This window comes from Martes martes (genome assembly GCF_963455335.1).
Source record: "Martes martes genome assembly, chromosome: 9".
Taxonomy (NCBI): domain Eukaryota; kingdom Metazoa; phylum Chordata; class Mammalia; order Carnivora; family Mustelidae; genus Martes; species Martes martes.
Window position 1 is genome coordinate 15,750 of NC_137896.1, and position 23,122 is coordinate 38,871.

Consider the following 23,122-nt stretch of genomic DNA (forward strand, 5'->3'; position numbering starts at 1 on the left):
TTTAGCTAAAAATAATGCCAACTGGGTGACGCAGTCAGTTAAGCACCTGACTCTGGGTTTTGGCTGGGGTTGTGATCTTGTGGTTGTGGAATCGAGCCCCGCATCAGGCTCCGTGCTCAGCAGACAGTCTGAGGGACTCTCTCCCTCTCCGTCTGCCTTTCCCCCGACCTGGGCACATGCCCGAGCTCTCTCTAATACATAAATCTTTAAAAAAATAACGATGTCTTCCCGAAGTGTATTAGCATGGTACAGAATGAGGTAATAACACGGTGAGAGAAAACACGTGCTTGTAATAAAGAAAAAGTTTATTTTTGAAGATTTTTGGAAAATATGTACTCAAGAATTTCAATCCCACGCAGGAAACACAAGCCATGCCAAGAAGGCCCAAGTGCCATAACTATATTTATTGATATCCTCTGTTCACCCAATGTATATCCGCTCACTAAAATTTTTGTTTGAAGTTTCTGGCATTGATTCCCTGAAAGGTCCAGACTTGCGGAAGCACCGTTACACACACAGTTGGTGTTTACATTACGTACTCAGTATTAGTACATTTGCTATTTCCTGTGCACATGTCTATGGCTTTCCTACTTTCAAGACGAAAATCACATACAGAAATAACACATTCCTCAAAACATACAAGTCAACAGTTGTCTAGAATGCGGGTTACAGTACAGAGGCTACAGGTAACGCACAATCCATCCGTCGGGAAGCAGACAGTAGGAGTGCGTCGTCATGGGCTCTGGTGAGGAACACTTTAGCCCAGGAAAACCCATTTACAATTCTTCTCTAGGTGTGTAAGATAAACACCAAACTATCTCACATATATTATATCTACATATACTTTTAACCAAATTCTGGTTTAAACATCACAAACTGACAACATGTAAATACAAACACAAGTGTTAAGAAAGGTTTGACATATGTAGGGAAAAACATGTCTTATGAAGTTTTTACAGTCTAGCATAAAGGAAAATGTGGCTTAAAAAAAAATAAAATCACATACAATTAAAAACCTTAGTCAAGCCACCTAGTGTAACAGATTTCACAAATATCGTGTATTTGACATTATGCTTCAAATGTCCGCACTTGCAGAGACTGCTACATATCAACTAGAATGATGTCAGCAGAGATGTGCACGCTAGGAAGTGATCGCAAGTGAACGTAAACCACACGCCTCTGAGACGAGGATGCTTGACCTTCCGTTAAATGCCAGGTTAAAAACGACTATGAAGTAACTGTCTTTACAAAGGGTTACGTTTTCAAATCTAGGGCAAGACATGTTTTCCCAGCTATGCATGCACACAGTATCCTGTGAAAAAAATGATACAGTTACTTAAAAAAGAAGAAAAGTTAAAAAAAGAAGAAGAAGAAGAAGAAGAAGAAGAAATTGAATAAAGAAACCAACTACCAGAACTCGGTTCAGCTGGTGAAACCACAAAGAGGTTTCCAACACCCAAGAAGCTCAGGGATAAAACTAGTCATTAACTCCAGACAACTCAGCCAACATCAGCACTCCGAGTTCGGGTTTCTTGCTAACATTTTATACCATTCTTTTCTTTCAGAACAAGAATAAGTTTGAAAAGAACCGATGCTTTGGAATGACCAATAACTTGAAAACATTCTACCATCTGACAGGATGGCCTTCGCTTCTAGACTTAGAACTTGGTCACGACAGAAAGTGCTCAACCCAAAGGGCCTGGAGAAGGTAGATTTCACAAGTCACTGGTGCTCAGACCATTCCTTTAATGCAATGGAGCTACTAAAATACACGTATTTGTTATCAAGAAAAATTAGAAAACTAACACGTCTTTTTCCCCAGAGTTATAAAAGATAAAACCTATATGATTACAGAAAAATAGCCAACTGATGTTAAAAAAAAAAAAAAAAAAAAAAAAGCAGAGGCTGTCGGTAACACTGTCCCCACTGTACTTCCTGCAGCTTAAACACTTCCCCCTGCTTTGAGGACTGAGCATGTCCATGCCTTAGACACCCACTAGCGTACTCAAGGTTGGGTCAACGGTCATCCCTACCCTTGGGGTAAAAGTAATGTAGCTCATTATACACAACACTTGCTTCATTCTTTAGTATTCCCTAAGGGATTATCTGACACTCATTCTTCTGAAGGTAAGAAAAGGTGTCAGGAAAACATTCCGAATCACTTTGGGACTCCAGACAGACATCTAGCAGTTTGATACTTTTATTCTTCCTCCCCCATGACAATTTCCCTCCTTTAAAATTACAATCGACAACTCACATAAGATTTAATCACATTTATTTAAAATAAGGGAGAGTTTTTCAATAATGGTCCCCCTCCAGAAAACTAAAAGGGTTAGTGGAGATCGGCGCCAGTGCTCAAGAGGCTGGTACCATAAAGTTCTAACTCGGACACAGGTGCCTCACATCTGGGAAAGAGGTCACACGCTTGCAAGCCTGTGCTTTCTTTCACGCATTTTAGGAGCAACGCGGGTTAATTTCAACTTCCCTGCTTCCCGGTTAATGCAGACATGTGTATCCCGGGTGGGTCTCTGAGTGCAGATGTCGGAGTTTCACCAGGGCAGAAAGCAAACACCCTTGTCCAGGAGATTCTCTCCCTTTTGAGAAAACGTTCCCCTATGCACTTTGCTTGTCAAAAGACTACGTTTACTGAAATGATACCAACGAATGGAATTCTAGAGGAAACCCAGGAACAAACTGAACACAGAAACGTGGAGAGGACCGCACTCTCCTTCCCCACGGCGTGTGCCTGGCGACCCCGCGAGGGCCCGGGGTGGGGGTGGAGGACGGCCTCGGCTCCACCTCGATCGGTCCCCAGGGACTTACTTCTCTCGGTAATAGAGCAGGTAGTATTTCAGGGGATCTGGCAGAGGGAGGCTCAGCACCTTCTCGCGCAGGAAGTTCACGGGCGGGGCCGGCTTTGCCTCCGGCGGGGCTCTCTCCTCCCCCCGCGGCTGCTCCTCCTCCAAGTCCTCACAGCTGTTGTCGTCGGAGGGGCTGGAGATCCGACTGGCAAATACCTCTTTGTCCAAAAAGACGATCGTCTCCATGCGACGGCGGCGCACTCTCCTTCGCTTCGCCCTGGGAGTGCTCTTCAGTCCGTTTCCGCTGCTGCTCACGGTCTCCTGGCGGATGACCTTTTTAATGGCGCCCCGGATGGCGATCCGAGCCAGGTCCTGCAGGCTCCGCACGGCCAGCGGCGCTGCGAGCAGAGGAGGAGACGCGTCAGCCTCGTCTGTGAGGGACCCAGACAGCACAGAGCCCTAACTGGAAAACCGTCCCCTCGTGGTCATCCACGGTCACTGTCCCTCGCGGGTGTGTTTACAGCACGAGCGTGGGGGGCATTCCCAGCAAACGCCAGTGACAGCTCGAACGCGCATGCATGGGGTCCTTCTCAAACACACTAACCCGAACTCCTGTAAGTAAAGGAAGCGAGGTCGTCTGTGTCATCAGTCAGAGCCAGAAGAAAACCCTGGGTTCGTGACTCTGTTTACTGTATTCATTCCTGGGTTCTATCTCATCCAGTGGAGCACAGTGAATGTGGGGCTCCAGCATTCTTTTATCTATCTTTACATTTTCTCAGTACTTTACAAATGGAGTATTTGTTCCTTTTTTAATAGAGAAAAACAAATCTAAGTAAGTACAAAAACTCCAGTGCACACCGAGGAGACACAAAATCTGGTAATCAAAGTCCAGCTCAGGTTAATGCAGGCAGCACACATATGGCAACAGCAGAGCTTTTCTCTTAAAGGGGGACGAATTAAGGGTTGTGCGTTTAAATACATTACACTGAAAGCCACCACCACTTCTTTCCCTCCAGGACCTAACTCCTTTTTTTTAAGATTTTATTCACTTACTTGACAGAGAAAAAGATCACAGCAGGGGAGCAGGAGAGGAAGACGCAGGGCTCGGGCACCTAAATTCTTCCCCAAAGGGGGACAAGCTACAATATAGGGAAGGTTCTTAGGTTGTCTGTAATATTTATTACCCAAATCAGAGTGGCCTGCGCAGAATCCCGTGAATGCCCGTTCCACGGGACCCCAGGGAAGCCTCTAGCCCCAGGCTCTCAGCACCTTCTTCCCTGTGTCCACACCAGGCCTCCTCTCCTGCTCAACAGTGTCCTCCCTGTTGTCCAGGACGGGCTCCAGCATGGGCCCCGCTACGCAACACCGTAATCATGACTTTCTGCTCAATACACCCACCTCTCCTTGCCTTTCCCTTCGGTTCGCCGAACGGACTCCTCCGGCTCTCCCCAGGGTCCCACTTGAAGGGACCCAACTTAGCCCAAGTCTCCCCTGCCGGCCCCTTCTCCTACTACGGCCAGCAGTGTTCCCTCAGGGGCTGATTTCTACCATTTCCCCCACTCTATGTGCCTATCAATCCCTGGTTTGACATCCATGCTATGGTTCAAGGAACAAAGACTAGGCAGTGGCTCCCAGGGCTCTGCTCCGTTCCTGACCAGGGTCCCGAGCACCCCCCAGACCCACATCCACAAGAGATGCCGGACACCTCAAGGCCCACGTCCTTCCTCAGAAACACCCTATGTGCCTGCCCCCAAATCCCTTTGGCTGCAGAGGCCACCGTCTCCATGGAAACACCTTCGCTACTTTAGAAAACTCTGGCCCAGGAAGACAAAGTTGCAAATATCTGTTCACTTTCAGAGCCCAAAACATCACCAGGCTATTCATCAGCCAGCGTTTGCTCCAAAGCTCTGGCCTCAAAACCAACCTCTCAGGGTGCCCTCCACGCTGTCGCAGTTCTTATCCAGACCCAGTCAAGCCCTCACACCACGAGACTTGTCTTCAACCAAACCCCCGAGAAGCCTCACAGACGCATCGACTACGCCTCACCTTCCGACACTCGGGCAGGGCTGCGGAAGGCCGTGCCCTAGCCGCCCGTGAGTAACGCCAGCTTCTCCTGGGGAGATTCCCAGGGCGCACGCACGTGACAAACTCAGCCTTTGCCGGGCCACCAGGCTGGTCGAGAAGACAGAAGCACCGCATCATTTAGTTCACACACATGGTGGCTCCCACGGCCTCCAGGACAAGCCTAACTCGGGCAGTGGACTCGTTTCTCCCACTCGGACCGTGCCGAGGGGCACGCATGTAGAAAGTCCCCATCGGCCTCTGCTCATGCTTTTTCTCCCTTTCTCCTCTCCTCAGAGAATTCACTTTCGCCCAAGATGTCCCATCCTCTGTCAAACCCTCCCTGGCCCCTCTCAGCCCCGTTCTGTATTGTACTGCTGCTCATTACCACATTTCAAGGACCATGTCTATGGCAGGTGACCTCCACTTAGCAGAGACCAAGGCAGTGCATGACTATCTCATAAATGATTCCTCACAAATTTAAGAAAAAAAAATTTCTGGAAGGAATTTGCTAACACGTATCATCTTTGGATTTGAGATTACGGTTATTTTTTTCCCTTTTTTTGTGCATTTTCCAAATTTTCTAAATGATCAGAATGTAGAATCCATGCTGAATGGTTTTATTTTAAATAAAATCACTAGGATTCTCATTGCCGTGTAAATTTCTGTTTAAATTATAAAACAGTAAATGGATAATGCTGGCCCTGATGTCAGCTCTTTGATTCCACATCCCGAAGGAGCTGAAGACAGAGGGCTAGCCAAAGGAATCTCCATGGCAAGCCTCCCACCGCCAGGCAGCAGACCACCCGAAGCATGTGCCCACGAGGCAGCCCCGAGGAGGGAGGGGTCCTGTGACTCTGCAAGAGCCCCTGGCCCAGCGGTGCTGGCAACACGCTGTCTCTGTGAGACTTCGCCACAGAGCAGAACGAACTCCTTCTCAAGAGAGCCTCCCGCCTTCAATGGCGTGGCCAGCAAGAATTCCTGGAGATTTAAAAGAAGGCAAAAACCACCTAAAATGGGCTGAAAACAGATTATTACTTTTTTCAATGTCTAAAAACCATTTGTAACATTTTAAGGTTTCAGTGGGTAGAAAAATGCTCCTAAATATTAAAAGACTCCTTACAATTTGTCTTTCTCTTCAAATTCTAATGAGATTTTTTTAAAGATCTAAAAGATAAGTAAGGGTTTTTGTACTTACGTAACTGGACAAGTCTTGATTTCCCAGACTCCGAATGACAGGGCTGGACCAGAGGAGCAAAAGAAACTGCCAGAATCTTTTTGGTCTCCCAAGCAGAAGGGCCAGTTCGCGTTATCTTAGTCAACTGCCCCAAAGAGAAAACGAGAATATTCATAAGATGTGGCTACTGTCGGGTTTATATTTAATCATTCCTCCATAAAAACTAAAAAAACAAAAAACAGAGAGATACTGATAATGAAATAACCTGAGCATAGAGGCCCCTAACATGATGTGACATGAAGTACCCAGGAAGTACTAATGTCGCAAGGGTGTTTTGCCTGAGTATGTTCCAAGCCTCTAGACCTAATTCCTGTTTACAAGAAATACGTGTGTTAGAGAAAGAAGTCAAAGAATACCAAGAAGAGTCCATCAGACGAGACCACTTCCCTGGGCCCCCACAAGAGCCAGGGCCGAGGGTGACGCTTAGTAAGGGGCAGGCAGGAGGCACGGACATTCTCAAGTCTGAGTCATTAAAGACATTCACGACCACCTGCAAAGATGCTTCAGTCTAGACGGGACCCCAGGCTGTTTTTTTCCGGAGGACAGAAACCATGAAGAACTTGCGACCGTGACCTTCTTGTGTGACCGTGACCACACACCAAAGAGCAGCAAGTGCTGCAGGCTCACGGCCACCTCTGTCCAAGCTTCTCCTCGCTCCAGCACTGAGATTCTGAGTGAAGTCACCGCCACGACACAAAGACCTGCAGAAGAGCCTAATTAGACAACACAGCCCTCCTGTGTGTTCTGTGTGATGGTGCCCATTTCTGAAAGGCCTAGTCAGGTCACAGTGCTATTTTCTGCTCAGCTCTGACATGCTAAGATTATATACTCTCTTCTCTAAAAATATCCAAGCCAGCAAATCCTCTTAAAAACTAAGATTCTATATCATGAATCTTGGAAGTGAAAGCATTAAGTAGCCATGTACTAGGTAAACATCAATAAGTCAATCACACTCTTGCGTACAAGCAAAAACTTCTTTTTAAAAACATTTTTTAAAGGAGAAGTTCTAGTTATAATGAACATCAAATATCTAAATACAATTGATAAATAATGGGTGAACCATTCAGGAAAACTATAAATCCATATGCCATGGTCCAGACAAGGAGATGGATACTGAAAATCTGCTACAATCCTCAAGTGAATATATAGATAACACAATCCCAATAAAAGGACTGATGTATTTTTCTGATACAACAAAGATTACTAAAGTAATTTTAAATAAAGGGGAGCCTGGGGGGCTCAGCCGGTTAAGCAGCCAACTCTTGATTTCAGCTCAAGTTGTGGGATCGAGAGCCTGGGTCGGGTGTGCTCAGCAGGGAGTCTGCTCCCTCTCAGTCCCTCCTCCCACGCCCCCCATTACCCCCACCAAGCACTCTCTCTCTCTTAAATCTTTTAAAAAAATAATAGCAATTTAAATAAAGATGTATTTTGGGGCGCCTGGGCGGCTCAGTGGGTTAAAGCCTCTGCCTTCGGCTCAGGTCATGATCTCAGGGTCCTGGGATCAAGCCCCGCATCGGGCTCTCTGCTCAGCGGGGAGCCTGCTTCCCCCTCTCTCTCTGCCTGCTGCTCTGCCTACTTGTGATCTCTGTCTGATAAAATAAATAAAATCTTTATAAATAAAAAATAAATATTCAAAACAATATTCTGAGAAAGAAGAGCAAAAACGGGGACACGTCACCCTGCTATCCACAGTGACGACAGCAGTAAGCAGGTGGGAGTCAGCAAGGGCATGGGAGGCTCCTCTCCTGAAAGGCAGTTGGCCAAAGTTAAAATACGGAGTCTCGGATCAAACGCCTCTGCTTTTGAGACTACACCTGGAAGAGGTCACGGGTTTAGACGAAGATTAAGCCAGAGACTATCCACAGATGCGTCTGCACACCCTCCGCACAGCAGCAGTGCTTGCAAACGGCAAAAGGGTGGAAAGAACCCAAGTGCCCGTCAGAAAAACACATTTTCATACACCAGCATACACCAGCAAAGAATATTTTAAAATAAACAACATAGGGACAGAAAAGAATTTCCACTTACACCAAATACCAAATCCATAAAATGAACAATAAGCAACATATAAAACCTAAAACTATCCACTCCTATTTCTTATGTCTGGATAATATATGGAATGGAAAAAATGTGCCTATCTTCAGCGAAGTAAAGTCATGGAAAAAGTACGTTTACTTGTGTATTTTTTGAGTACACAGATAAACTAAGAACAGAGTGGTTACCTACAGGTAAAGGGGAGAGAACATACGTGGAAAAAAAATTCTGTGAGTATTCATTATTTAGATCTTGAAACCCCGTAAGTATTTTACAAGGTTATAAACCCTAAAATGCAATCCCTAAAAACAAACAAATGAGCTCTAAGTCGGGTTAGCAGTACAACCACACACGGAAGCATTATCTCCAGGGACTTTCAAACACATTTGTTTGTACATCCGCAGGAGAAGGGCAAACTCAGCAGTCAGGGAGCAGGGTTCCAGCATGGTACACAGCACCCACGCAGAAGTCAGGAAAACCCTCTGGTCCTGACTTTGAGCAGGAAGCACCAGTATAAACCCATGGTGTGTTCTGGTGTCCAAAAGCCAAACCACAGAAACATAAGTACGTATGGGGGGGAAGGGGACTTCTTGGCTCCAGAAGAAAACCAACCCAGTATCAAAGATCCCGACAAAGGCCCCACCTGTGTTCTCTAAACACCAATTCCCAATGAACTTAAAATTAACAGAGATCCTCAGAAATAGTTCATTCCAACTTTGTGGTAAAAAAATACACAAAATGAGTGTGGAGTATCTTTTCTTACCAGAAAGTAACAAAACCATCAAAGACTACTGAGGGTGTATCAGAGCCCAAGAGCCAACCTGGAGAAGTGCCTATTGGCCAAGACGGGACATTTTAAGTTTCAATAAGAATCTTACGATGATTAAAATTTTAAGTACATCTATATCCATGAATTCACGCCGCCGTTAGAAACCAAATAAAATCTTACTAGCCACCACTTTCAACAAATGCTAGAGAACCAGATTACTGAGGAAACTGATAGACAGACAAAGCTTAAGAATCAGAATTTATCCAGCTTCTCCTTGTAACGTGTACCTGGGGTAACCAAGTAACTGGTAGGGGTGTTTCTCTTCATGTAAGTATTCCAGGTACTATAAAGCCACAAGATACAAAATCAATGTGCGGAAATCCACTGCATTTCTATACACTAATGATGCAGCAGAAAGAGAAATTAAGAAAAGAATCCCATTTATAATTGCTCCAAAAATAATGAAATATCTAGAAATAAACTTTAAAAAGAGGTGAAACATCTCTACTCTGAAATTTATAAAACATGATGATGAAAGAAACTGAAAATGACACAAAGACACAAAACAGACTAAGGACCTGAATATGACACCGAAATGCATAAAAATCCTAGAGGAGTGCATAGGCAGTAATGTCTCCGACATTGGTCGTAGTGACATGTTTCTAGATAGGTCCCTTCAGGCAAGGGAGACAAAAGCAAAAGTAAACTGCTGGGATTACATCCAAACAGAAAGCTTCTGCACAGCAAAGGAAACAACCAGCAAACTCAAAGACAACCTACCGAATGGGAGAAGATATTTGCAATGACACATCCCACAGAAGGTTAGTAGCTAAATTACATAAAGATCTTACACAACTCAACACCCAAAACCCAAATAATCCAACTTAAAAGTGGGCAGAAGACACGAACAGATATTTCTCCGAAGAAGACATACAAATGGCCCACAGACACGAGAAGACGCTCCACATCACTCATCACCAGGGAAAGCAGATCACAAGGAGGATGAGGGGTGCCTGGGTGGCTCAGCCGGTTGGGCACCCAACTCCTGGTCTCTGCTCAGGTCATGGTCTCGGGGTTGTGAGATCGAGCCCCGCATCAGGCTCCACACCCAGCACAGAGTCCGCGTGAGATTCTCTCTTCCTCTCCTCTGTCCCTCCCACTCATGCTCTCTCTCTTTCTAAAATAAATAAATAAATCTTTAAAAAAAAAAAAAAAACATACCACAGTGAGACACCACCTCACCCCTGTCAGAATGGTGAGAATCAACACAGGAAACAAGCGCTGGTGAGGACACAAGAAAAGAGAACCCTCCTGTCCACTGGTGGGATGCAGACTGGTGCAGCCGCTCTGGAGAACAGTATGGCGGCTCCTCAGAAAGTTCAAAACAGAGCTGCCCTACAACCCAGCACTGCACTACTAAGTACTTCCCCAAAGAATATGAAAACCCTAATTCAAAGGGACGCCGCACCCTGATGTTTACCGCAGCATGATCTGCAACAGCCAAGGTACGGAAGCAGCCCAGGTGTCCGCGGACAGGCGAACGGACAAAGATACGGCATATACACACACTGTGGACTATTACTTGGCATAAAGAAGAATGAAATCTGGCCATTTCGCATGACACGACTGGAGCCAGAGCACACTGTGCTAAGCAAAATAAGCCAGAGAAAGACCAATACCACATAACTTCATTCATATGTGGGATTTAGGAAACACAGTAGCTGACCAAAGGGGAAAAAAAGAGACAAACCAAAAAACACTCCTAAGGAACAATCAGGGTCACCAGAGAGGACGGGGGACACAGGGGACGGGGACAAAGAGTGTACGGGTGAGCACCGGGTGATGCACCGCACATCTGCCGCTAGTGGAACACCGCACGCTAACGACACTGGAATCAAATTAAAGAGAAGACAAGGGTTAAAGGTACCAGCTGAAGAGACATGATGGGATCAGCATGCACCGTCCCGCAGCCCCTACTGAGATAATGGGTCCAGACCATAGCCGCACTGCCCACGTCGGAGAACGAGACAGCAGGCGTGACGCGCCTGCCCACGGGCGTGCCCTGTAACGCCGGTAAGGGCTCTCGCACCCTCAACTGGAAACCAAGCAAGTCTTTGGACCCGACTAACGACTCATAATGAAACGAGGAGCAGAAAGAACATGTTCCACATCACCCCGAGACAGGCCGTCTCCAAATGTAGACTACAGGCAACTCTGTAAGACAAATCACTTGATTTCTTTTCTTCAACAAGTATATTACAAAGAAAAAGGCTAGGGGGCAAGAAAAGAAAAAAAGAGGAGCTCTAGATAAAAAACACTTAGGAGATGTATCAGCCAGGGCCGCCAGGCTGGCTCAATCGGTGAGTGGAGCGCGCAACTCTTGCTCTTGGGTCATGAGTTTAAGCCCCACGCTGGGTGCAAAGATTACTCAAAAATAAAATCTTCCAAAAAAAAAAGAGAGAGAGAGAGAAAGATCAACCAAATAGAAGATAAAAATCTTAAATGGAGGGGCGCCTGGGTGGTTCAGTTGGTGGAGCAACTGCCTTCGGCTCAGGTCATGACCCTGGAGTCCCAGGATCATGTCCCGGAATCGAGTCCTGCATCGGGCTCCCTGCTCGGCGGGGAGTCTACTCTCCCTCTGACCTCTCCACTCTCACTCTCTCTTTCTCTCTCTCTCTCTCTCATTCTCTCAAATAAATAAATAAAACTTTTGAGAAGATCTTAAATGGAGATCCAGTCAAATAAACTATTCAAACAAATTTTGAGATAATCAGAAAAATCTGAACACTAGCTGGCAATTTTAAAATACTAAGAAATTACTGGTGATTTTTTAGGCTGGTAACGGTTTTGTGATATCTTTAAAAACAGCCCTTATCTTTTATAAATACACTTTGAAATATTTATGGATAAAAGTTTTGTTTTACTTAGCAATGGTCACTGTAGTCTGTATACAATAGTAAATAACAGAATGTCATACACACGGCCCCGTGGACAATTCCAGGAGCCAGAGGACACACTAAGTCAACAATCCCACAGGTTACAATACAAGCACACAAGATGATGACACAGAATATTAAATGGCTTAAAATTATCTCATCAATTAAGGAAAACATCACAACTTCTAAACGGCACGTGCAATGACTTCCTTAGAAAAGGGTACTAACTACAAGTATCATACACTAACAGTGCTTAAGGTGAGAGTTGTGAGCAAGTTTTCTTCATTTTCATATGTTCTGGATGTTCAGCAATGAATGATTCCTTTTTAAACAAAATAAATTAAATGCTAACATTTTTAAACTGCAGAAAACCCCACAAAAAATGCACAATCTCCTAATTTTTATCATTTCCATTTTTCCTTAGTTCTTTGTAACTGAGACATTCTCCCTGATGACCAATTCAGTTTTGATTAATCTGCTTGTTTACGACAACTTGTTTTTCTCAAAGAAGCGCAACAGCTACGACAGACAGACACACGACCAAACAGCAGACGGAGACAAGATTCCTCCGAAGGGAGAGATTCCTGTATAATACTCGCTGTCACAGGACTTAACAATTAGAACAGAATGACTCTAGGGATGTTTACACACAATTCTAACTCTAGAATAAGCATACTGGAACAGCTGTGGGCGGGGTTGGGGGGCGGTGGGAAGGGAGAGGGGAGGACAGACAAGGGAGGTGAGGCTCACAGTGCAGGCTCCAGGGTGCCTACCTGAGTCAGGCCCTGGCCCAAGCTAGGCTGTCTTTATGACCTGTCCCTGCCCGTGCCCTCATTTGTGAAGCGGAGGGAGTTGTCAGGAGGCATACAAGGAAAAACACATGGAAACTTCTTGGAACAGACCTTGGCCAACAGTTAAGCGTGTCAGTTATGAGAGGGATCTGACCTTCTCCTCCAGTGGCATGACAAGGATGCCCCCTACTTTGAGAAGACTCTTCATGTACTCTTCATGCTCTTTCTGCACACCAGCCCCACAGTACACACGATCGTACTGAGAACAATCTGGAGAAATCTCCAGGCAATTGCCAGTAACAAAGGAAGGTTCACAGAAGTCAAATCTAAAAGCAAAAAATGTTTTCCGTAACTGAATATATCACATTGTAGCAAGTCTCTACAGTAAATCTATACTACCCACAGGTTACGGTTTCCTTGAACAACTCTAGAATGACATAATACCACTGACAGAGTTACAAGCTGCAAGTCAGACCCCCAAAATAATTGTATCGTTAATAAACAGAACCCTAGAAATCCCAAACAAAATATTATGAAAGTGAATGCCACAAACATAACACAGACTTCTATCATCTAACCTCCAATCGTCACTGTCTTTGCTCTGTTTTTTTAAATCACTACCTTATTTAAGATCTACGAAAAACAAGCAAAATGAGGGGCACCCGGGTGGTTCAGTTGGTTAAGTGTCTGACTCTTGGTTTCAGCTCAAGTCAAGATCCCATTCGTTTTGGGTTCCACACTCAGCGGGGTTCCATGTGAGATCCCCTCCCCCTCCCCGCACTTATGTGCATAAGTATGCGTGCACGCGCGTGTGCACGCGCGCTCTCTCTCTCTCTCAGATAAATGAATCTTTAAAAAAATAAAACATAAAAACCAATAAAATGAAAGAAAACTACATTTGGTGTTTCTAAAAATGTTAAATCCTAAAATAAAAACTTGAATGCCTTATTTAAAAATGGCAAGAGGTAGTTATATACACTGTTCAAATACAAATGCAAAATTCTGTTTAAGAATTAGGTGAAAAATTATTATCTGTGTTGGAAATGTGAAAATTGGGCAAAATGAATATTCTATTTCCCTCTCCTATTACACTGGTGAAAAATTACCTTTCCCTGGTGTCATAAGTAAAAAAACCTAAAGCCCTCAAAAGCACAAAATATTTAAGAAAATAATTAGAACAGCTTTGCATACACCCAATTCTCCTGCCAAAACTGAATCATGTTATATGAACACTAATGAACTCTTATCTCCCATCTAATCAAGTTTAAATTACAATTCACACAGCAACCCAAGGGTAGTATTTGGTCTTACTTGTCAAAGCTGTCGCTGGTTCTAATGAAGAAGTCCAGCTTCTGCTTTGCATATTCTATTACATCCGAATGGAGTTCAACCCCGTGGTTCACACCAAAAGGACCTAAAATGTTCCAGAATAAAAAAACTTTTAGAACCAGGGCAAGAACTCTTACTCTGTATTTCTGTTTTATCCACTGCAGCGCACCAGATTCAGCATGTAGAAATTCAACATGAAGAAATTCGCAAGGTTTAGAGGTCTTACCACATTATCAGGCCTAAGTCACCCAAGCTAAATCTTTAAATATGCAGGGTGGACTATGCTCACCACACTGTAAATATTAATAACTGTAAATACTTGTTTCTTTGACATTACCGACGCCACAGCTTTCCAAAGCCTGGGTTGCTCTGCTCTCAAACCTTTGAAGAATTATTTGAAGATGTAAAAAAGTCAAGATCTGCAGCCAAGAATCCAAGATCTTACTAATGAATTAAAGAAGAGAAACGTTATTTCCAAATGACACTGGGCTCAGGACTGTGTTCCACTAAAGGTTGCCCCAACTACTCAGACATGGACACAAATAGCTTTTGATCATCATTAAAATAAAACTGTAACAGGGGTACCTGAGTGTCTCAGTCAGTTGAATGTCCAACTCTTGATTTCAGCTCAGGTTATGATCTCGGGGTCATGGGGTTGAGCCCCACATCAGGCTCTGTGCTCAGCAGGGAGTCTGCTGCAGATTTTCTCTCTCCCACTCCCCCTGCACCTTCCCCCACTCGTGTACGTACACACTCTCACTCTCTCAAATAAATAAATGAAATCTTTTTTAAATAAATAAACTATAACCAAGCCACAATGAAACATTTTTTATATCAAAGGAAACTTATCAGTAATTGGAAATAAAGCTGTGAGAAAGGTTATAAGCCCACTTAACAATAAAGGTATTATTCCCTCTGTATAAAACTGCCTCTAGATGAGATCTACTGACACAGACAGCTTGGGTGAGTCTCTTTGTTTTGGGAATTCACTTATACGAAGGTCAGAAACAGGCAACACTTATTTATGATGACAGAGGACAAAAGGGTCCTCTCCTCTCTGGAGGGGGAGGGACAGCTTGAGAGCATCTGGGGCACTGGTTCTACTCCATACCTTGTTCTGGGTAGTACCTGCATGAAGTTGAATACGTACACAAAAATTCACCAAGCTCCACACCTCACACTTGTTCATTTACTGTAGGTTAATTTACACAGCCATTTTTAATATCTCCATGGGAAAATCAACAGGGCATGCAGAACTTTAGTTACTGGACGGACATACTGAAGTCACAGTGCAGCACTTAACCCTACGGCCCAAAAGAAATACTGAAAAAGCAGCAACCATCTGTGCACCTGTATCTTGACATTTGGCCACTTGGGCTTTCCTGGTCCCCTGACAGCACAACACCCACCCCAAGCCAAGGCTTCCTTCTCCTCCACCTGGACAGCTCACCTGGGTCTCTCTCCTCCCAACATCTGTCAAATGCAGAGCTGCTGCTAAAAGATTCTCATTGAAACACACCCTACCTGAGAAGCATTTTCAATAATTACAACATCAAATTCACACTGTCCAATTTCAAGCCCCTCTGCCAAATCACTGACTTCCAACCCCACTGCCCTCTGGCTAGGAGCACGCGCCAGAAACCAAGAAAACCTTTACTTTCCCACTCATCATAGTTTCGTTAGCCCCTCATCCTTTATCAAAACCTATTAAGGACTTAATTCTCATAACAGATATAGGACATTAGCTCCTAACCCCAAGGAGCTTAACACCAAATAGAGCAGTAACACAGAGCCCCCGACTCAGCCCAATAACAAGCTGACTGAGGGGACGGAGGGCACGGGAGGAGTCAGGACTGAGACATCAAGGGCACGACACTGAAGCCAGCCCAAAAGCCCTCCCACCCCTGCAGGAGGGCTTCCCACTCCTTCATCACACAGCACCTTCAGGTCCCCTGCACACAAGTGCAGCAGCAAAGGGATAAACTTCAGGGCCAGGCAGGAAGGCAGCTGGATCTAGAGAAGAGTCGGATAAAAGACTCCAGACCTCACGGCTGCAGGCACTGGGAGGCCACCATGGTCTTCGGCCCTGGAGTGGTGTGCAACACTGAAGGCTGAGCAGACCGGAACCCGCGGGGTCCGGACAGAGGCATCAGCCGTGCCAATGCAAGGTGTCTACCCGGGAAAGCAAACGCTCCAGTCACCTCCTTCAAATGCATCACGGCAGCACGAGGTACCCACTGCAACCCCCAAGAAGCTTCCCTTCCTTTAGCGCTCTCCCCACCCAACATCTGATCACATTCCCAGCAAACAGGGGGCTCACAGAAGAGAAGCTGTTGAGAATTTCTGGGGCACGTCAAGTGCAACAGGCCGCGTCAGGCTTACTACAAGAACCGAGCATCTCAGTTCCTTTCCAGAGCATCTCTAACCTAGTCAGTTTGATACCCCATCCCGCTCTCCACCAAATACCATCTCACCCTTAGCTCCCCCAGTTTCTCAGCTGAACTGAATTACCTTTCACTAATTCCAGAATGATACATCACCTGGGCTCTTCACAAAGCAGTCTTAATCTAAGACAAATTAAGTTCAAAAAGCATTTAGCTTTAAAAAAAAAAACAAACAAAACAAAAACAAACTTAAAAATTTGAGGATAGCAACTGTGGCCTAAAGTCAAAGGGTCAGTCTCAAACTTCATCAAATTCCAAAGTCTATGAACATATAAAGAACCCAAAATTTCATTCCATACCCACAAAGTCAACTGTACCTGCTGAGACATTCTGTAGCGCGCTGTGGTGCAGACGCTGCGCTCCCTCGCCAGTGCAGCAGCAGCCCCAGCCCCGCTTGCTCCGCAGAGAAGTCTTTCAAAGGGCAGGTCAGCCCCCATTACTCCTCTGGCAAAACCGTTCTATCTCAGAGTAAAAACAGACACCTAAACCCTCAATTATCGGACACTGTCGTTTCAAGAACAAAAATGCCCATCGCCATGTGCAGTCTCACAACTTACTTGGGGAAAGAGGCAAAACCTGTGAAATCCTTCCCATCCCTGGAATTTACTGACAAACAACAACTTACAGGTATTAATTTTTGAGCATTAAAACAAAACAAACCAAAACTTCTTGGAAGAACTTTAACTTCCAGGGAACTTTAAACTTAGTCTCAGTTTACACAGTGACAAAGCAGGCTGGGTGATTGTATCGTAAACAAGAAATCACTGTAAGGTCCTGATTTACACAATTCTCACGGTCCTCTGCTGTGCAGAGGGAGGGTGCACTGAACAGACAGTGGAGGCACAGGTGGGAGGGGGCAGGGAACCGGAGGGGTCCCTCCAGAAAACTCAGGCCCTCCTTTCACCAGCCCACCCAATGACTGCGTATAAACCAAAGCGGACGACTGCTCAGAAGGCAATCAGACAAGGGCCCTACAAAGGAGACACGGCCGGCGGACTCGCTTCCCCGGCACCAGGAGACAGATGGCGCTCTGCTGCACTCTGTCCAGACTCACCGAGAATGAGCCCCACCATGGAGCTGAGGTAGCCGGTGCCACTGCCCAGGTTCAAGAAGGAGAGCCCCGGCTGCAGGTCCAGGGCCTCCATCACTTCCGAATAGATGCACGGAGCCGAGAGGTGGATGTTGCCGTGCTTCCATGCCAAGTCTTTATAAGCGTTTTCTTTAAATTCTTCAAGATAATAATCTGCGCGATCGATAGCCCGGAAAGCCTGCTCGACCAGCTCAGTCCGGATGTACTGTGCCTCTTTCAAATTGTCTATCAGCTCGTCATTGTCTTCGCCAGCGCTCACCGCACCTCCCATCTTCAAGATCACACTTTAGGCAACGCTGCAAATACAAATGTTTTTGAAGAGCTATTTACATGAAAGGTTAGAGCACACCAGTTAGGGTCCTAATAACATGCAAGTTTCAAATTCTGAATTCTGAAAATATCACAGATGGAATAGATTTGATCAGCAACTGCCTACCCCACCCCACCCCCTCCAAATTCAGAAAGAAAAAAAAGCCAAAGATGAAATCCCATTATAACCATCCAGAAGCTTGTAATTTACAATTTCAAATGAATTCAAATGAACTTGAGGTACCTAACGCATATCTGACAGCTGAAAACAGCATTTAAGAAGGAACTCAATATTTTACTACAAGTCGTCAATCTACAAAGTCAGGTATTTAGGGTTAAAATTATCTTGAATATAGAACCGCCTTAAAAGGGATATATTCACATATGGCAAAGTCAATGGATATAAGCATAAAAAGAATATAGATATGTATACAAAAATCACACTACTACCAACTTCTCTTTGAATACTTTAAGTGCTACAGATCACCTTTGATAAATAAATCTTTAAAAGCAAAAAAGGGAAATAAAGGTAAACAACAAATACTATAAAGTTATTCACTGTTTATTTGAAATTCAAATTTAACTGGTGTCCTAAATTTTACCTGACAACTCTACACCCCCACATACACATCAAGTCAAGGAATCCACTCAATCTGTTCATTTGGATATTCGGAGGTACAAATTTCAGGCAAAAATACTACAGGATGAATGGTGATATTTTATTGTAACAAACACAAAATCTGTTTTCAGGCTACAGCTGCTCCAAGAACTCCTACACCCCCTTGGGAAGTGTATGTAATGCAACCCTTCTACCTCTTTAACAAAAGGTACATTGCTTACTTTCTTCCCAACTGCCTTCAAGAAGAAAAAGCAAGTGTGATCCCTTCTTAGCCACCTGCTAACATACAATGTGCCTCCACCTAACTCACAGGGACCCTAACCATAAAAATATCTTCTCCCAATTTTATAGGTACCCCATGTAACTCCTTCTGAAAGAATTCTTTTACTTCACATAAAATGGTAACATTTTACAAAACATCTGATGTAAACTGTTGGGGAAAACAGAAAACACCAGACTTCACAAAGACTGACACATTTTCTAATCCACTTCCATAACAACATACAATAATTTATTATTACAAAGTTTATCCTTGCTTTCCCCCTCACAATCCTCTGGATTTCTAACAGCAGAACAAGAAGCATAAACACTGGGGGAAGAGATTCCATACACATACCCCATGCACACTACTGGCAATTGTGGTGGGAAAGGTTTTCCCAGGAATAAAAATAAACGAACTCATGATAAATCTTCAGCTTCTCACAACAAGTACACAAAATATGTGAAACCTAGGGCTTAGTATAAATGCTCTAACATTTCACGGTTGGAACAGTTCATCTTCACCATCAAGATTTTAGACCTGAACATTATACTTTCCAAATCACCAGGATGGCTCAATGACTAGATTTTCACCCCATTTCAAGATGTTCTGGAGCCCTTAGTAGGTTATGGTCCATGGCCAGTTAACTTAGCCAATTGGACAAACTGCTAATGAGGTCGAGTTTAATCTTCGATAAGCTACTTACTTCTGAGCCTACAGTCTACATCCCTAGTCTAGGACAGTCATCTTAAAATTTAGGTCACTGCCTAAAAGTGAAGTTGCGGGGGCGCCTGGGTGGCTCAGTGGGTTAAAGCCTCTGCCTTCGGCTCAGGTCATGGTCCCAGGGTCCTGGGATCCAGCCCCGCATCAGCCTCTCTGCTCTGCAGGGAGCCTGCTTCCTCCTCTCTCTCTGCCTGCCTCTCTGCCTACTTGTGATCTCTGTCTGTCAAATAAATAAATAAAATCTTAAAAAAAAAAAAAAGTGAAGTTGCGCTTGCTGCCCAAATGTCTATGTGGGAAAAGGCCTGGAAACCACGCATCTTCCATGGTGGATCTAACTCTCCACGTAACGTCCTACCATCCTACCATCAGTGCCATCGTTCTACCTTCACAAAGCAAACACTAACTATATATTGGGTACACTTTATTTGCTACCATGTAATCTATCACTTACTTCCAACTTCACCTCACTTTGAAAGTTTACTCATATGCAAAAGCTAGCATTTTAGTAAAAAGAGCTACAATCTTACAGGCACCACCCACCAGTCCCAAGAATCCCGTTAGCTTCACAACATACTGAGGCAAGTTGGGACCGAGCAGTCATTTTACTCCTGATTACAGACCAGTGCATGAAGAGACTAGAATTCAAACCCACGACCGTCTAGCCGAAGGCCTACATTCTCAAATTCTCAAAGAAAAAATTCTTTAACATGTAACATGTTGGTAATCTTTGCCCCAAATGACAGACTCTGTGACAATGTGGTAACCCTCTCTGTTGCCGCCGGCAGGAAGCGTGTGACCATCGGCAGGGTCTGAGAGTACTAACTTTGCCTGCTCATCTTCCTCTCCCTCACACTGCGTACAATCACCGCTTACTCCTGACCACCCCCAAACATCAACAACAGATTCAAAGATACCCTTGCCCAACCAAATAATGGCTCTACCATCTAGTCAAATCCAACTGTTGGAAGTAATGAGAAATAGTTTCTGCATGCTGTACTTGATTATATTTTGCAATCCTCAATATAATTCACTCCTCGGGGGTAACTGGACGGCAGGACAACCTTACTCTCACACTGCTCCTTCCGAAACCAACTGCCAAAGGGCAGTGAGGAAGACAGGTGAGCAGCAGCAGCCATGGGAAGGTCCCAGGACTGACAGCCAAGGAGGCTAAAGCTGGGTCAACCAGCCTGAAGCCACGACAGTGGGGGTTTGAGGCTCCAGTCTACACCGGGTTTGTCAGACTACACACGGAGGGCCATGGCCCAACCCGCGTATCACTTCTTCAGGGACATATGGACAAGGTAATTTCATGTGGAAAATGAACTGTGGGGGAAGGACCCTGTCCCGTAAGCCCTGAAAAGTTTGCCTTTTTTGTAATGCAAGGGCCCGACTTAGGTTTCGATTGCTGAGGAATAAACACTTTTCCTCTGCCACTCCATGAAGAGCCAGGCCTCTGTCTAAGATCAGCTCTTAGTTGATTTCTCTAAGACCTTCTGGGCCACTTGTCTTTTCTCTTCCCATGCTTCCCATTCCCTCTTTTGTCTTATATTCCCCAGTAAAAAGGAAGCCTGAGAAGCCCTAGGCTCCACCCTCAACCCCGATGCAAGCAGAAACTAACCCTAACTCTCTTCACGGCCCCCACCTCACTGTGGGACCCCGGGTGTGCTGTCAACTTTCCAGGTTCTGCAGGTAATAACCCGCTACTCTTCTTTCCGTTTCCTGCGGGTTCTCGCTGAAAGCTGTCTTGGATGACAGTAACTGCAGGGGCCGGTGCGACCACACTGGCCACACTGGCTACTCACGGAGGAGACCAGCAGAAAACAGAACCAAAGCCACACCTCCTGCTGGCCGAAGAATTAAAAGAAACAGAGACTCGCCGTGAAAACTAGAACTCATAGAGAGGGATTGTTTTCAAACACCTGAAAGGCTGCCTTGTACGCACCGTTCCCGGAGCTGCCAGGAGCTGGGTCCGGGGGACACGTTAGACGGAGATTTTGTCTACTAGACCCAGAAAGACTTTCTAACAACGAGAATTCCAAATACTGAACCGTTCTTAGAACCTCGACAGCCTGTCTCCCCCAGGAATGGCCCAGGTTAGGTACACGCTGAGGTGGGGGCCAGGAGGCCTGGGCACGGACCCCGGCCCCTCAGGGGCCCGCTCTCCTTCCACCTCGGTAGCTCTACTTCACCGAGCACAGCCCCAGGCGCTGAGCCGTCCGCAGGAACCTGTCTTCACCAATTCCTGACTGTCTACTCGACACCCAAAACGCAGCCGTGCGCTGCCCTGCCGAAAAGAAAGAAGAAACCGGGACAGGCCAGTGATGAACAAAGGCGACGGGCAGAGATTTGGGTCACTTTTCCGAGGGGCAACGCTGGAGCCCACGTCCACGCGGGAAAAACCGAAGCGCCGGCACCAAGCCCAGCCAGCTCTCCTTCCCCAACCACCCACCTCGCCCAGGGGCCTGGAGTCCCGGGGTTCTGGGCCAATCCTCAGTCGGAAGGGCAACAACCGTCCCTCCGGTTCTGCCCTGGAGACGGAACGCTCCGTCCTCCCGACCCCCAAGACGGGCCCCGAACTCGCAACCCAAGACCGACAGGGGCAGCTTCCGCCGACCGCGCCCGCGCGCGCTCGCAGACCGCCGCCTTCGGGAAAGGTCGGGGACCGCTCGGTCCGAACGCGGACCCGCCCGCACTCGCCGCGCTACTGCCCGCAAACGTCCCCCGCTCGCAAGCCCCGCACGGGCCGCGCGCCTCTCGAGCACGTCCGGGGCGCCAGCGACGGGCGCCGGGAGAGGCCGCGGGGGTCCGGGGGGCCGGAGAGCAAACCCGGACGCCCCCCCCACACCCCCGGAGCGCGGCAGGGGAAGGGGCCACGCTCCAGAGGACACGCGCCCTGGGAGGGTGGGGGGACGCGGGGGGACGCGGGAGGGGGAACCCGGGCACGGGAAGGGCAGACGCGGGGGAGGGGGCTGGGGAACGCCGGTGGGGGGGAGGGGAGTTAGACGCCCGGGACCGGGGCGGGGGGGGGCGGGGAGAGGCCGGGAGAGGAGGCGCCGGAACGGAGGGGGGTCCCGGCGCTCGGGACCGGGGGGGGGGGGGGACGGAGAAGAGGGAGGGGTCGGGGGGGCGGGGCGACGCCGCCGCCCGCCACGGGCCGGGCCGAGGGCGGCGGCGGGGGCGGCTCTACCTCGGGGCTCGGCCGGCCCGCGAGATCGGGCTGCCTAGGCCGCGACCTGCAGCTCCTCCGGCGCCCCTCGACCGTCGGCAGCCCGGCCGCGCCGCCCGACCGCCGCCGCCGTAAACATCCGCCGCCCCACTGCGCCTGTGCGCGCAACGGCCCGACTGCGCGTGCGCCCGAGCCTGGTCCTTAAAGGGGCGACGGCGCGGCCGGTGGGCCCCGGCGCGGACGGTCCGCGGGGCGCGGGGGAGGCCCTGCGCGCTCCCGCCGTACTGGAGCGGGAGCGGTGCGAGAACAGCTGCAGGTCGGGGTCATGACTTCCACGCCCCGGCAGAGCAAGGGCCAGCGGGTGAGAAAGAAATGAAAAAACTGTGTGATGGACAGTAACTCTCGGCAGTGGCTCTCCGGCTTGGGTGACGCGGAAGGGACGTTCGAGCCAAGGTGGTGGGACAAGAAGGATCCGACTGTGCCAAGAGAGGGTCCCAGGGCGGCGGGCCCGCGAGAGGGGAAGGGAGCGGGAGCCGCCCGCCGCGCACACGCCC

The 23,122-nt window shown here is 47.0% G+C and overlaps 1 protein-coding gene across 3 annotated transcripts; it reads right to left on the reverse strand.

Annotated features, from left to right (window-relative positions):
• Nucleotides 1–287: 287 nt before the first annotated feature.
• Nucleotides 288–22,720, reverse strand: PCMTD2 (protein-L-isoaspartate (D-aspartate) O-methyltransferase domain containing 2). 3 transcript variants are annotated; one of them, XM_080813421.1, is made up of 7 exons: nt 22,590–22,710; nt 17,457–17,788; nt 13,941–14,043; nt 12,784–12,955; nt 6,061–6,184; nt 2,824–3,199; nt 288–1,312 (listed from the first exon to the last, which is right to left on the reverse strand). In XM_080813421.1, the coding sequence occupies exons 2-7, from the start codon at nt 17,761–17,763 to the stop codon at nt 1,255–1,257; spliced, it is 1,140 nt and encodes a 379-aa protein (XP_080669547.1). In that variant the 5' UTR covers nt 17,764–17,788; nt 22,590–22,710; the 3' UTR covers nt 288–1,254. The 3 variants fall into 3 exon arrangements, with proteins under 3 accessions (XP_080669547.1, XP_080669548.1, XP_080669549.1); XM_080813422.1 differs by lacking the exon at nt 22,590–22,710 and adding an exon at nt 21,021–21,106; XM_080813423.1 differs by lacking the exon at nt 288–1,312 and having other exon boundaries at nt 2,186–3,199; nt 22,590–22,720.
• Nucleotides 22,721–23,122: the final 402 nt, after the last annotated feature.

Bases quoted from the DNA above. Each gene is read 5' to 3' on its own strand.
- PCMTD2 (XM_080813421.1), bottom strand. From the start codon at position 17,763: ATGGGAGGTGCGGTGAGCGCTGGCGAAGACAATGACGAGCTGATAGAC. The intron at 14,044-17,456 runs GTGAGTCTGGAC...GGAACATTTTAG, and splicing joins CATGGTGGGGCTCATTCTCG to GTCCTTTTGGTGTGAACCAC. The intron at 6,185-12,783 runs GTCAGATCCCTC...TCTTTGGGGCAG, and splicing joins TCATGCCACTGGAGGAGAAG to TTGACTAAGATAACGCGAAC.